The sequence below is a fragment of the Micropterus dolomieu genome, linkage group LG09 (assembly GCF_021292245.1).
Source record: "Micropterus dolomieu isolate WLL.071019.BEF.003 ecotype Adirondacks linkage group LG09, ASM2129224v1, whole genome shotgun sequence".
NCBI classification, from domain to species: Eukaryota; Metazoa; Chordata; class Actinopteri; order Centrarchiformes; family Centrarchidae; genus Micropterus; species Micropterus dolomieu.
Window position 1 is genome coordinate 17,275,022 of NC_060158.1, and position 12,875 is coordinate 17,287,896.

Consider the following 12,875-nt stretch of genomic DNA (forward strand, 5'->3'; position numbering starts at 1 on the left):
GTGTGTGTGTGTGTGTGTGTGTGTGTGTGTGTGTGTGTGTGTGTGTGTGTGTAGGCAAATATGCAGAGGATGTGTTTGGAGAGCTGTTTGTCCAGGCTGGAGAATTTGCGATCAGAGTTAATGCACTGGGTGAAAAAGTGGATCGTCTGCAGGTTAAAGTCACCCAACTGGACCCCAAAGAAGAGGAGGGTAAGTACACCCACATGTTATTGTTACAATTACTACTTATGTTGGGACCAGAGTAGTTCATTAGCTTATATAAATCATGAAACTTAACATTTCCAGTTTAAATCCACTTTTACACTGACTCCAAATGAAATTGAAAATTAAAGTGACTTTCCTAATAAAAATACCTCTTACACTGAAGTGCAGTAAATATTTAACTAAATTTTCTTTAATCTGTCCGTTTTTTTTCTCAGTCTCTTTGCAGGCCATCACTACCCGTAAGGCCTTCCGTAGCGATCAGACCCAGGACCAGCAGCTGTTCACCAGGCCGTCTTTGCCAGTGCCTATACAGGAGACCTACACGACCTGCAATCCTCCCCCACCGCTCAATTACCTCAGCCAATACCGGTAAGGCTCAGCAGATGCACACTCATTGCTCATATACATTCACTGGAGCATGGCATGCAAGAAATTCTAAGAGGATACGTGCATGCATTATTATTATTACATTATTTAAACTTACCTCTGTGATGCATTTGTTTCAAACCTCCTCAAGTAGTTGGTCTCAAATGGTGATCTTAAGGTTATCTTAATGGGGGTCTAACGAGCTAACAAGCAAACATAATGATAAATCACACTAAACACAGACACACTTAATGACAAAAGGGACCGGATCATTTCAAATAAAATGGAAATGGCCATGCTTGCAAGTATACTCACTTGAATCAAAGCAGCACTGAAGAAATTCTGTGGGAAAAACAATGACCATAAGTGTCACAACCCAGCTGACACACATCAGTGAGATCTTGAATATTAATTATGCACAAGGCATGACATGTCATCGGAAGTATGATTAATTAGAAACCAGAATAGAAGGAGAGTGGGGTGATAATGGCTGAAGTCTGTGTAATCGGTAAGCAGTGGCATCAGTGATAAGCAGAGTGAGAGTATAAGCTTCTCCAATGATATTATAAAGACTCTCTGTGACTGGTTTGAATGTAAAAGTAGCATTAATTTGACCATGACAGATATTTACAGAATATGGTAAATGTGTTCAATTATTTTGCATTCTGTGTAATATGTGACAAAAGAACATAGCATGTTTCTAAAAATGGTCTCTTTTGTTGAGCTAAAAGGGAAGTTCTATGACTTATGGTTTATCACATAAGGCAGATTAGAACCTGTCAGCAGACATTTTGTTATCTTGTGTCCACAGACATAAATAGCAAAGTGTAATTGACACCCAAATGTAATTAATTAATATTTGTAAATGGTTTTCAACAGAGATGATGGGAAGGAGGCCCTGAAGTTTTACACTGATCCCTCTTACTTCTTTGACCTGTGGAAGGAGAAGATGCTCCAGGACACCAAGGACATCATGAAGGAAAAACGCAAGCACAGAGTGAGACACTTAAACACGCTCATTCACAAAAAAACAAGTAACGTTACACCATTGGTCGCTTCAGTTGAAATCATTTGGATCCAAGCCTCCATGTCTTCTTTTCACTGTCTCCTTTCTGAGTAGAAGGAGAAGAAAGACCTGAACCAACGGACGCTCAATCCGCGAAAGATCAAGACCAGGAAGGATGAATGGGAACGCCGTAAGATGGGGGAGGAGTTTGTGGAGCCAAAGAATGAAATGATGTAAGTTGAGAGTTTGAGTGAAGTGAAGTGGAAGTATCTACAGACTGATGGGAGTGTGCATTGGTGCAAAGTTGTGGTCATCCACGGCCCAAGAAGTGTTTGAATGCATTTGAATGTAAAAAGTAATGAATTCATTGTTTCTCTCAAGTTAACACAGTGAAAGTGCAGAATGCACTCACATGCTGAATTCCACTCTGCCCTGTCTTATCAATCAATCTGTACACAGTGATATGGGTGGTATGTCCTTTCTGAAAATGTTCTCGGCGGAGTTGAGTGTAGCGCTGGCTGTCATGCAAATTGCAGTAAACAAAGCTGTGAGTCACACCAGGCCTTAGGGTTGAATATTTTTATGTCGTTGCATGTGACATATAATGATCACAGTAAACATGTAAAAATAAGTATTTAAAAATATCTGATGCAGTTAAAGAGCATGTTAGAGTCACATTGGTAGAATTGAACTGACTGTATATTATTTATTCTACAGTGTGTTATTTTTATTAAATTAATAGAAAATTTAAAGAAACAATACAATAAAAAGCACATGAATAACAACAACAGAAAATACATACTGTGTTGCTTGATGAGCTGCTGTACTCAATCTCAATATTCAAAGTTTTTCTGTCAAGCTGTTAAACTGAAGGACAAGTCTATTTCTTACGGCTGTGTACAACACTGTGTTGTTTCATAGCTTTGTGAACCAGTCACCACAAGTGTCAATGTCACTGTTGTGTCTTCTGCTTTTGCGTTTGTGATACTACCTCTTAAATCTTTTCAGGGTCATTTCTCATAAACTAATGAGCAAACAGTACATGTCACACAACTGCCAATTAGGTTTGTAGATGCTAGGTTTTATTGATAAAGGTCATGTCCAGATTTCAAACAGTAGAGATGACTTATTGTAGTGTTGTGCCAATTGTGATGTTTTTAATTTGTTTTAAGGAATTCTTCTGAAGGTCTGAATGGCAGTATTGGATCTGGAGATGGCTTCAATTCTGAAGGCTTAGAGCAGAGTACCGACTCCTACGCTTATGACCCCAGCTCCCCTCTCTCCCCGACTGGCCCTGATGACTTCCTGCCTCCTCCACCCCCAGACATGGCGTAAGTAGCATCTTGCACATGCGCCCACACACACTCCCTATGTGTGATAAATGTACAGCTATGTTTGTACTGCACAGCTGAATTGCAGTCCTAAACACGTCCTCTCAGGGAGGACTGGGCGGAAAATACAGTTTTTAGCCTTTTTCAGTCACTTGCATGTTGAAAACAGCCATGAGTAGAGTCGTCTCTGTCATCCCAGAACTGAAGACTGCAGGCCTGTGTGTGTTACACTAATAAAGCAGTAAACTCACAGTGTCCCGGACATCAGTATTTTAATGGGTAAAAATAGATGAATCAGATGAACAAAGATTTGTGTATGTAGGTAAAGCTTAGTATTGTGTCTTTTATTATTTTATTCCTACAAAAGTGATTTTGGATCCTGTTCCTAGTTGATGAAGTGGTTCACTGAATGAATGTCAGATACCAATTTCAGTTATCGCTCTAAGCCAATCTAAAGCCAAGGCGACAAGCAAGGGTAACTTTAAGATTTTCCAATATGGATCTTTTTTCCCATGTTTTTTTGTCTATGTGATTAGTGGACATACTTTGCCAGGGTTCAATTGCCTGCAAAGATTATGTGGCAGCCCTGTTTTGCAGCTGCTGTCGGCAGCGCTCCCTCAATACTGGACCGATTTCCAAAAATGTTGTCCCACTTAAGATGTTTGTTTTTGCCGCTGACAGGCTCAGATTGTTATTACAACTATCTGACGACATTGTGGAAAGGATCCCTACAGAGATAGGCCTTTTTTTAAAGAGTAGAATCCCTTATGCTTAACCAGAAATTGTTCTCGTCAAGCCACAAAAATCTAGTAATTATACCTCTCTTGTCTAGCACTTTCTCGATTGGTTAGTTTGTGTCGTTGCATGACTTTGGTGTTTTTAACCCTTTAAAACAGGAAATTCACACAATAACACAAACAATCAAAAACAACAAAGTCACACAACACAAACTAACAAACCAACCAAGGCGCCAGTAGACTCCATTGTTCTCCAAGGTAAAATTACTCTTTTTATCAATGCAGTCTGGTGGCTTTGATGAGAGCAAAAGAGGGGTTGTTTCTGGATAAACATAAAGGATCTTAATCTTTAAAAATAAAGTGGCAAAAACAAGCACTTCAGTGACGTAGTTCAACAGGGCACTTGGCTGTAAGGATTACATTGCAGCCCTGTTTCACTGGTGCCGAGTGCAGTGTGCTGGCTCAACTGTTGTCTCAATTAGTCACAAAAAACACTGAAGTTACCCTTAAATCATTATATGGGTGCAATTCCATATTTACATAGATATTGTACATATGTAATCACTTTTTCTGGAAACAATTAAAATTATATTTTTTTTTAAAAACTGGATTGTAATTTACAGTGCAATGTGTTAACTTTAATACAGCAAAACGGGATCAGATTAGAAAACAAGGAGGCTTCATGCTAACACATAATCAAATATACTATCAAACAAGGAGAATTACAAATGAAGACCTGTCTAAGTCACCTTCAAAATAAAGGCCTGAGAGAAATAAAGGCCTTGGCTACTATTTGAGAATTAACGCTATGTTATTTTGGAGAAAATGGGGAAAATATCGAGAGATATATATTGTACATCACAGCGTAGCCTAAACATTTCGAGAGATTATTTACAGCCCTACTCAAGATTAAAGGGTTCAGCAGTAGCAAAAATAGATTAGAAACTACATTTTACTTTCAGCCTGTGTTTCTTTAATGAACATGAGCTGCCAAGATTGCAGAAAGGTAACTTATCCTTGTCTTTAACGTCCACACTGTCTTTTTGCAGGTATAATGACGGACAGCATGGAGCACCATCCCAGAAGCGTGTCAGCATGCTGAGTCCAAGCCACCCACCTCCTGCTCCCCCCGTGACCTCTCCCACCTCTCCCAACTCTCGACCCAACCTCGCCCCTCCACCTGCACCTCCTCCCCCACCTCCACCCTCTGGTTTTGGGGTTCCCCCACCTCCCCCTGGCTTTGACAGCCCACCTCCCCCTCCTCCACTCTCCTCACCCAACGCCTATCCCTCCCCACCTGCTGCCCCTCCTCCACCTGCTATGAGTGCTCTTTCTCCTCCTCCTCCTCCACCTATACCTGCAGGTGGCGGTCCACCACCACCTCCTCCCCCTCCACCACCTCCCCCTGGCCCTCCTCCCTCATCTTTCAACCAGTCTGCTCACCCTCCTCCCTCTGGTGGTGGTGGGGCTCCCAGCTCTGCTCCCAAACCTCCGCCAGAGCCTGTTGATGATGCTCGCAGTGATCTGTTGCAGGCCATCCGACAAGGTAAGACCCTACCTCCTTACTGCTGATTGGCTGAATAAAAATTATAGATTGGAGGGTATCAGGTAAGATTTTAACGATATTACTACACTTACCGATGCTTATCAATCTGGTACTCTAATGGTATTGTCATCGGTTCTTTTTGTTGTTAAGAGAAAAAACAAAACAAATTCAAAACAGAATTAACATTGCCTTATTTACTGAAATGTTAAATAAATAAATATTTACAGCTGAACAAACAATGTTTTGAACAAATCACTATTATAGACTCTAATGTTGTGTTGATGGGAAACTGCAAAAGAAAATACAGTGGTATAGAGCAACACTTTAACTTAACAAAAAAGTTGCTAAATCTTTAAATGGATGTGAGAAAGAAAGCATGCAGGCTCGCGAGAGATCTTATTACATCTTATTATCTTATTAGACACAGTCGGTGAGAGAAAATGTGCAAGATAATGTTTATGTAGCAATAATAAATGTATATTCATAATTTCTGTAGGACCAAAAGCAGAACCGATAACGTTGGAGCTTATCAACTCTATAGTCTTTCACAATTTAGCTCTTTGGCCTGTTTAATACCGGGTGTTGGTACCCATCCCTAGTTACATGTCTATTCCAGTATATTTCAGAGGCAAATATTATGGGATCACTCTATTAAATTGCTTCTCCTTTCTCATAAAACATTTGCAAAGTGTATTTTTGAAAATATGTAAAATCCTACAGTGTGTACATGTTCTTCTTCCTTGGCCTTTTCTGGCATGTTTCTAGGCGCATTACTGCCGTCAGCTGTCAATTAGTGGAATAGCGGGACATTGCTGCGTGTTCGTGAGCATGCATTGTATTTGGTGCCCTTGACTTCATGCGGCGCTGCGCAGCGCTGACTTAACGTGATGCATGCTGGTTAGAAATTGTTTTTTTGTTTTGTTTTTTTGACTTACCAAAATATATATAACAATATACAAAAATATAACATGTAGACAGAATACAATACAATTTTGCCAGGGGAAGCCTATAGGTCATAAAGAGAAAGAGGACAATATGTTGACAGTTATAACTGCTTTTCTGTTGTTGGAGCCAGAAATAAGATTAATATAAAGGACAACTTCATGGAAAAAAAAGTACAAAATTAGGTTTTTTTAGCGCTGAATTTGCATTTATGAATGTGAAATTTTGCCAAAAGAATTAATAAATTTATAATGAAGTACAACTTTTCTTTACTTTGACTTCCATAAAAGCTAAATACAACATTCTTCCATAATAAGGCAAAGTCTTTATAAATATGGTCAATGATGAATCTACTGAGGGTTTGCCAAAATGCTCTGGTGTGTGAGCAATACCAAAAGAGGTGCAAAACAGTTTCTGGGTGGTCTTCACAAAAAGAACAGTTTGTATTGATGTCTCTTTTAAATTTAACCATGTAATGATTAGCGCGTAATATCTGTGAATTATTCTGAACGACACTTCTTTCACCTTGTTTACTATCAAGTATCTGTGAGGGATCATCCAAACCTTTTTCCAGTCAATGTCATTTACCAATCGGTTCCAATAAAATGTAACATTTGGAATAGAAACAATTTCTTTCTGAAATAAAGCACGGATGTTCTTATTATTTCGAGGAAGTTTGGAAAAACAGATTTTACCTACTGGTGATTCAGCTTGCTAGTTAGAAATTGTGTCAGACTTTCGCTGGCGCTGCAACATGTCACGTGACATTAAAACCTCGCGGGAGCAAGGCGGCTGCAGGCGCAGAGTCCGGCGGCCGCAGTTGCTTTTCCCGGGCTGCACCAAGTTGGAACCACACTTTTGCCTGATCTCGCGGCATTTTTCTTTGCAAATGCTGCGAGATCAGTGCCGCGAGTCATTGATCTCAGCTCACAGTAAGCTCACGCAGGTAGAATGTGTCCGACTTGACGGCGGCGTTTTTATTCCCCGCCCCTGCAGTCAAGTGCAGCTCATGTTAGACTATCAAGTTGGCGAAAGTCAGCCGCCGTCATCTCAAACGCACCTATTCAAACAAAACATGGACCCACCCATTTCACTATAGTGATAGAATACTGCTTGCAAAGTATTATGCAGATGTTGTCAGACACACACGTTCACTGTAACTCACCAACTCCCATCTTAGGTTTCAACCTGCGTAAGGTGGAGGCGCAGCGCGAGCAGGAGAAGAGGGATCACATTGGCAACGACGTGGCTGCCATCCTGTCCCGTCGCATTGCTGTGGAGTGCAGTGACAGCGAGGATGACTCTTCAGAGTTTGATGATGACCAGTGGTCCGAGTGATTGTCATCTCTTTTCATCTTCACTACCACCTCTGTGTCTTTCTTCGTGCTGTAAACATCAGTGTATTAAGTACCAGTGAAGTAGGGGTCCATGTTCTGTGTCTGTACAAGTGACCTATTACAAATCACATTCTTTGACCAATTTCTTTCTATTTATCCAAAATTATTATGATCAGAGTTTCAAAAGTCCAAAGATTGAGAAAGAGTGTGAGTGTGCCTGGTTTCCTGATTTGCCACTGTTGTCATTGGATGACACAGCGCTGTTATTGATGTGAGTGTTATGTGATGTGATGCACGTCTCTCTACCAAGTCTGCGTAAACACATCACATTACAATAAGATGCCCTTTGCTGCTGGCCAAATCTCTGATTTTATCTGCTTTAGTATATTATGGCAAAGGATAACCGAGATGGAGTACACACCTCTTCCCTACACAGTATTTGAATGTACTCAGCAGAAAGACACAAGGTGTTGATGTCAAAACATTCTTGCTCATTTATAGGTTATGATATAGATGTAAAATTTATATTCCATATTGAATCATATCTACTAAAGATAATTAATGCAATCCATTTAAAGCACAGTTGGTTTTTTTTTTATCACTTTTACTCACCTCACTTTTGTAGTGTTTTTTTTTTTTGTGGTTGTCATGGGAACAACTGACTTGTGGATGAGGCATGGTTGTCACTTGTAAACGAATTCATGAATGAATTATTCCATGTAATAGGGGAAGTATCGGCTCATGGCAGACACCTGGGGTGCTTGATTAAATCTCCATACCGAACATATGCAGACATTTAACACAAATACCATGATTCATTTTGTACTGTGTTTCAGCTCTGTTACATATTTCTTCCTGCAGTTTTTATTGTGACCCGGGGATGAACTAGGCTCTGATCACTGTGATCTGTGTGGAGTCAGCCAGCCATATGCCTTTTCTTGCTGCCTGATAAGTGCCTTTTTTATACTGCATTTCAGTGTCAGTCCATGTTTATTTTGGTTATCCACGCTGGTTAACGATCAGCTTCTTCCAAAAAGATTAACACCTGCCATTGATGATACAAACGTAGAACTGACTGATGTGTAGTGTGGGCCACATTTCAAGTGCCATTTTTTAAATTTTAAATCAGCCTGTGTTAAAGCACAATCACACAGCGTGCTTAGCCAAAGTTCTGCTTTTCCTGCCTTAAATTTCCAAATGATTATAGTTATTTCAATAAAGATAAGAGTTAATAATAGCAATTGTTTAGTTTTCCTTTCTGTGAGATTGCATAGTGTAAATGTTGTAATGTGTCGAGCCTTGGCATAAGACTGCCCATGCTTTATCCATGACTCATCCTCCATACTTGTCAGTGCTGGACGCCTCTCCCGGTGTTGACTGCGTAGGGAGTGTGAAAATGAATCAACTGGATAAAAGTTCAGAAAATGAGCAGAGAAAAACCTCTTGCATAATCACTACATCCTCATACCAAAGCTGCTTTGTAGGTTTTAAAGGACAGCAGAGTGTTGGTAATAATACTGAAGATTGCGTTAGCCACCAAATAATTTAGGATGCAGGAATAGAGAGCAGCAGTCTGGGCCTAATTGAGTTAAAGCGAGAGATAGAAAGAGACAAACAAACTGAAAGCCTCAGCAGCAGTAAAGAGAAGAGTGCTGACATTACCCAGTAGAAAAAAAGCATATTTATTATTCATCAGTATAAAATATTCATTCATTTCAAAAAGGCTGTGCAACACGAACATATGGTCAGTACATTTCAAAGTGCCTTTAACAGCGTGTGCAAAATAGAATCTCAAATGTTCTAGACATTCAAGTAAATAAAATTGGCCTTTGGATCACATATGTCATTACATTGTGATAGGCTTACATTTAAAACCCGTCCCTCTCGTCTTAAAGTGCCGATGGTCATTAAATCCACCGTTTTATGAGTAGGGATATATATAGCATCCCTGTGGTTGTGTCAGTCTGCTGATCGAGTGGATCTACAATTGACAGGATGAGGCACAACATACATACAAGACAGTACATTTAGTCTTTAGTCCCAAGATGGCTGCCAGCCAGGACAGTTCAGGACATTCTGATTTGCAGGACTTCATCTCTTGGAGCTTGCATGTGTGGGAGTATGTGTGTGTGTGTTTGAGACTTCATGTTCTTATTCTGGACGATAGTCAGTGCAGCTATGTGCGTATTTGGCACACAAACAGTGATATGTCTGGCATTGATGTGGTGGTTTGAGTCTGGGTAGGTTTGGCAGTCTACACATCAACAGGGTAGTGTATCTGTGTGTTGTGTGTGCATCTGTGGGGGCAGCAGGCCTGGAGCAGCACCTTGCGAATGTCTTTGTTTCTCAGACTGTAGAGTATTGGGTTCAGCAGCGAGCCACCTGCTGCCGGCACCAAGGTGGCATAGGTGTACAGAGGAGGACTGGAAGCGTCTCCCAGCAGCCCCCAGAGGGAGAAAGGCATCCAGCAGCCCACAAATACACTGAGGACCAGAATCAGCCGAGAAAAGCCTCTCCCACTGCTGTGTTTGCTTGCATATGATTGATTGGCAGGGAGGAAGTGCCTCTGGGTAGCAATGGCGTGGGCATGCCGCCTTGCCACACGGCATATACTACCATACAATTGCAGGGTTACCATGACAACTACCAGGAAGCCACCACACAGCAGCGACAGATATGTCCGGGTCAGAGGTCTTGCTACAGAACAGGAGCTTGGCTCTCCCAGACAGTGCCATCCCATTGCAGGTCCCGCCCCAATGACACAAGCACCCAACCAGACCAGCAGCAGGAGGATGGCGGCTCTGTGACGCGATTGGCTCGAACCATAGGTGAGGGCGTGGCTTAAAGACAGGTATCTGTCCAAAGCAACACCCATCAGGCTACAGAGGGATGCAGTCAGTGATGTCACCAGCAGTCCGGAGATCAGCAATTCTGACCAATCACTGGGCTCCACGCAGAACAAGAAGAGGAAGTGCAGGACCAGTGCAACACCTGCCAAGAGGTCGGCCAGTCCGAGGCTTGCCAGCAGCAGGAAAACAGGGGCGCGAAAAGACGGGGTGGCCAAGATGGTGGTGACAACTATTGCATTTTCAGTAGCGATGAGAGTTCCTGAAACACACAGTGCAACGCCCCACACTGTGAGGGGCGGGACTTCATAGGGAGGAGAACTATCCGGTTTGTCCAGGGGGAAGAAGGGGTCTGCACCTGAGAACTCATCCCAGCCCAGGTCAGAGGCGTTCAGGATCATGGCTGATCAGCAAACAACCTACGCAAGAGAAAAAAGGAGATACGTGTTGGCATTAGTCTGAACCCATCTTGAAGCTTTTACAGTGCAATAAAAAATATGCTCAACACAAACAAGAAATAAGCTATATACCACAGAATACAAACACCAAGACTGAAAATACTTTTACAATATGTAGGCCTTTTTTTTTTAAGTGACCCCAAATAAATGTTACAGTAATCATGCTGGTTAAATGTCAGTGACGTCACCATCTTGCGGGAAGTCACGCAAATCATATATTCAACCAATATGTAGGCTTAATGCAACGCCATAGACTGATTTACTATAGCATTAATACATATTTAGGCTGTCGTTGAATAAACTGTCATTAGATGTTTTTAAGCACTCATTCTTAGTCCGGGCTATCATTGGCTTTCGGTTTCCACCATTTGTTTTGCAAATGCATACAAACATCGTTAATATAATGTTTGGCATGTAAACTCACTTCCAGATTAAGTTAGTTGGCTACAAACGTTTACGAGTTTTCCCTCTTGTTAATGTCCAAGCATAGTGTTCAACTACACACTGTGTGAACCTCGGACAGTTTGTTCTATGCAGTGACTCACATCTCGAATAAGAAAGCTTTAGGGTACAAATAGGCTATTTCAGGAATTCGCCTGTTAGAAGATTACGCTTGTGGTCTCTGGTATGTTGTCTGCTTTAGCACGTGTCCAAGTGGGCTGCATGCCTACTGAAAGTAAATACCACAACTGTAATATTTTAAGGTCATTTTTCTTTTGGAAGCGCCAGGAGTCTTTCATCCTCCTCCCTCTCACGTCTCAGAGTGAGGAGGTATATCCCACCTCCTGGTGCGGAGGACCCTGTTGTGTAATACAGTTTTACCACAGCGGATGTCACCGACACATGCAAGCTCATATGAACACGCATCGCACATACACCTATAAATGCATAATCTGTGATTAGGCGGGTTATTCATCTTACCTTATTAACGTGATTCTGTGAGTTAAACAGATGTGTTGTCTCCTCTTTTAAGATCTAAGTCAAATGATGGAGATTGGGTGATGCCGTACGTAGTGATGTTCAGCACCGGGTTAAATAAGAAGGACAGTCCCAGTGTGTGTGACACCTCTCCGTGCTCCGGGCTTCATCAAAGTTGCTCCAAACTTTAACTCGGTGTCCCTTGCATCTCTTCGTCTTCAATCTCTCCGGAGCGCTTATGGGAGGCAGAATGGATGCTCCTGCGCGCGGAGTCATCCACAAGAGAGCCTGCCTGACGTCAGTGATTGGGAGGCTCGACCAATGAGGTGTCGGCTTAAAGATGCGGGGAGAGTATGGGGAGGGGAGATAGATGGAGTAATTTCATTCAGAAAAATGCGGCATCTCTGTCGCCCCTCCCACTGCGGTTCACTCTCTACTGTCTTGTCAATAATGACCACTAATAGTCACCCCCCTCCAACAGGCGCACAAACACACACACGTTTTCTCAATAAGACCCAGAGGCATGGTTGAATGAGAGGGTATTGTTTTGTGTTGGTGCAGAACTCAGAGCTGTGGGGACGGAGCTCAGGGCTGGCGCTCTCCACGGTGCTGAAACGCATCAGGATGACTCATGGGGAGATGGCCTGCAGAGCAACAGTCATCTCTGAAATAAACACCTCAAACGTGAAAACGATCCACCTAAATGAACGGAAAAGGGGCAATGTTGCTCAAAATGTGACTGTTATGTGTGATGTTAATTACTATGTTATGTTCCACACACAGAACCCAGCTACAACTTATATGTTGCCAATTATTAATTATTAGTGCACTGGAAGTTTATTAATGTATAGGTTACACAACTTGGCAGAAACCTTAACCCATAGCCTTTTAATTATGATAATTATCATTCATTATTCATTATCATTATCAATCATTAATTTAATCCAATATAACATCAGCACAAACAGCAGCCTCAAAATAGATCACACACTTTAATAAACGCCTCTCCTCTCTGACACATTGATTATTTATTCAAATTGTACATTATGAGATTCACACATGTGAACTAGTAGCCCTACACTCATTTACAGATCTTATAGGACTATGCATATATGCAAACAGTACATACATAAGGATATGTGTTATGATGTAGATAGTGAGGGGTCTCCTGTAATCAAACAATA

The 12,875-nt window shown here is 41.6% G+C and overlaps 2 protein-coding genes across 2 annotated transcripts in view; one reads left to right on the forward strand and one right to left on the reverse strand.

Annotated features, from left to right (window-relative positions):
* wasf2 (WASP family member 2) overlaps nt 1-8,706 on the forward strand; it is a 10,982-nt gene extending 2,276 nt beyond the window's left edge. The window contains exons 4-9 of the mRNA XM_046059325.1: nt 420-573; nt 1,450-1,567; nt 1,691-1,809; nt 2,749-2,907; nt 4,694-5,190; nt 7,313-8,706. Of these exons, the coding sequence (XP_045915281.1) occupies nt 420-573; nt 1,450-1,567; nt 1,691-1,809; nt 2,749-2,907; nt 4,694-5,190; nt 7,313-7,470 (1,205 nt within the window). The 3' untranslated portion in view covers nt 7,471-8,706. The remainder of the gene's footprint in view (nt 1-419; nt 574-1,449; nt 1,568-1,690; nt 1,810-2,748; nt 2,908-4,693; nt 5,191-7,312) is intronic.
* A 517-nt stretch (nt 8,707-9,223) lies between these two features.
* On the reverse strand, nt 9,224-11,824 carry gpr186 (G protein-coupled receptor 186). The gene is made up of 2 exons (XM_046059453.1): nt 11,695-11,824; nt 9,224-10,734 (listed from the first exon to the last, which is right to left on the reverse strand). The coding sequence occupies exon 2, from the start codon at nt 10,714-10,716 to the stop codon at nt 9,724-9,726; it is 993 nt and encodes a 330-aa protein (XP_045915409.1). The 5' UTR covers nt 10,717-10,734; nt 11,695-11,824; the 3' UTR covers nt 9,224-9,723.
* Nucleotides 11,825-12,875: the final 1,051 nt, after the last annotated feature.

What these genes read in the sequence shown, in the direction of transcription:
- gpr186 (XM_046059453.1), bottom strand. Translation starts at nt 10,716, where the DNA reads ATGATCCTGAACGCCTCTGACCTGGGCTGGGATGAGTTCTCAGGTGCA.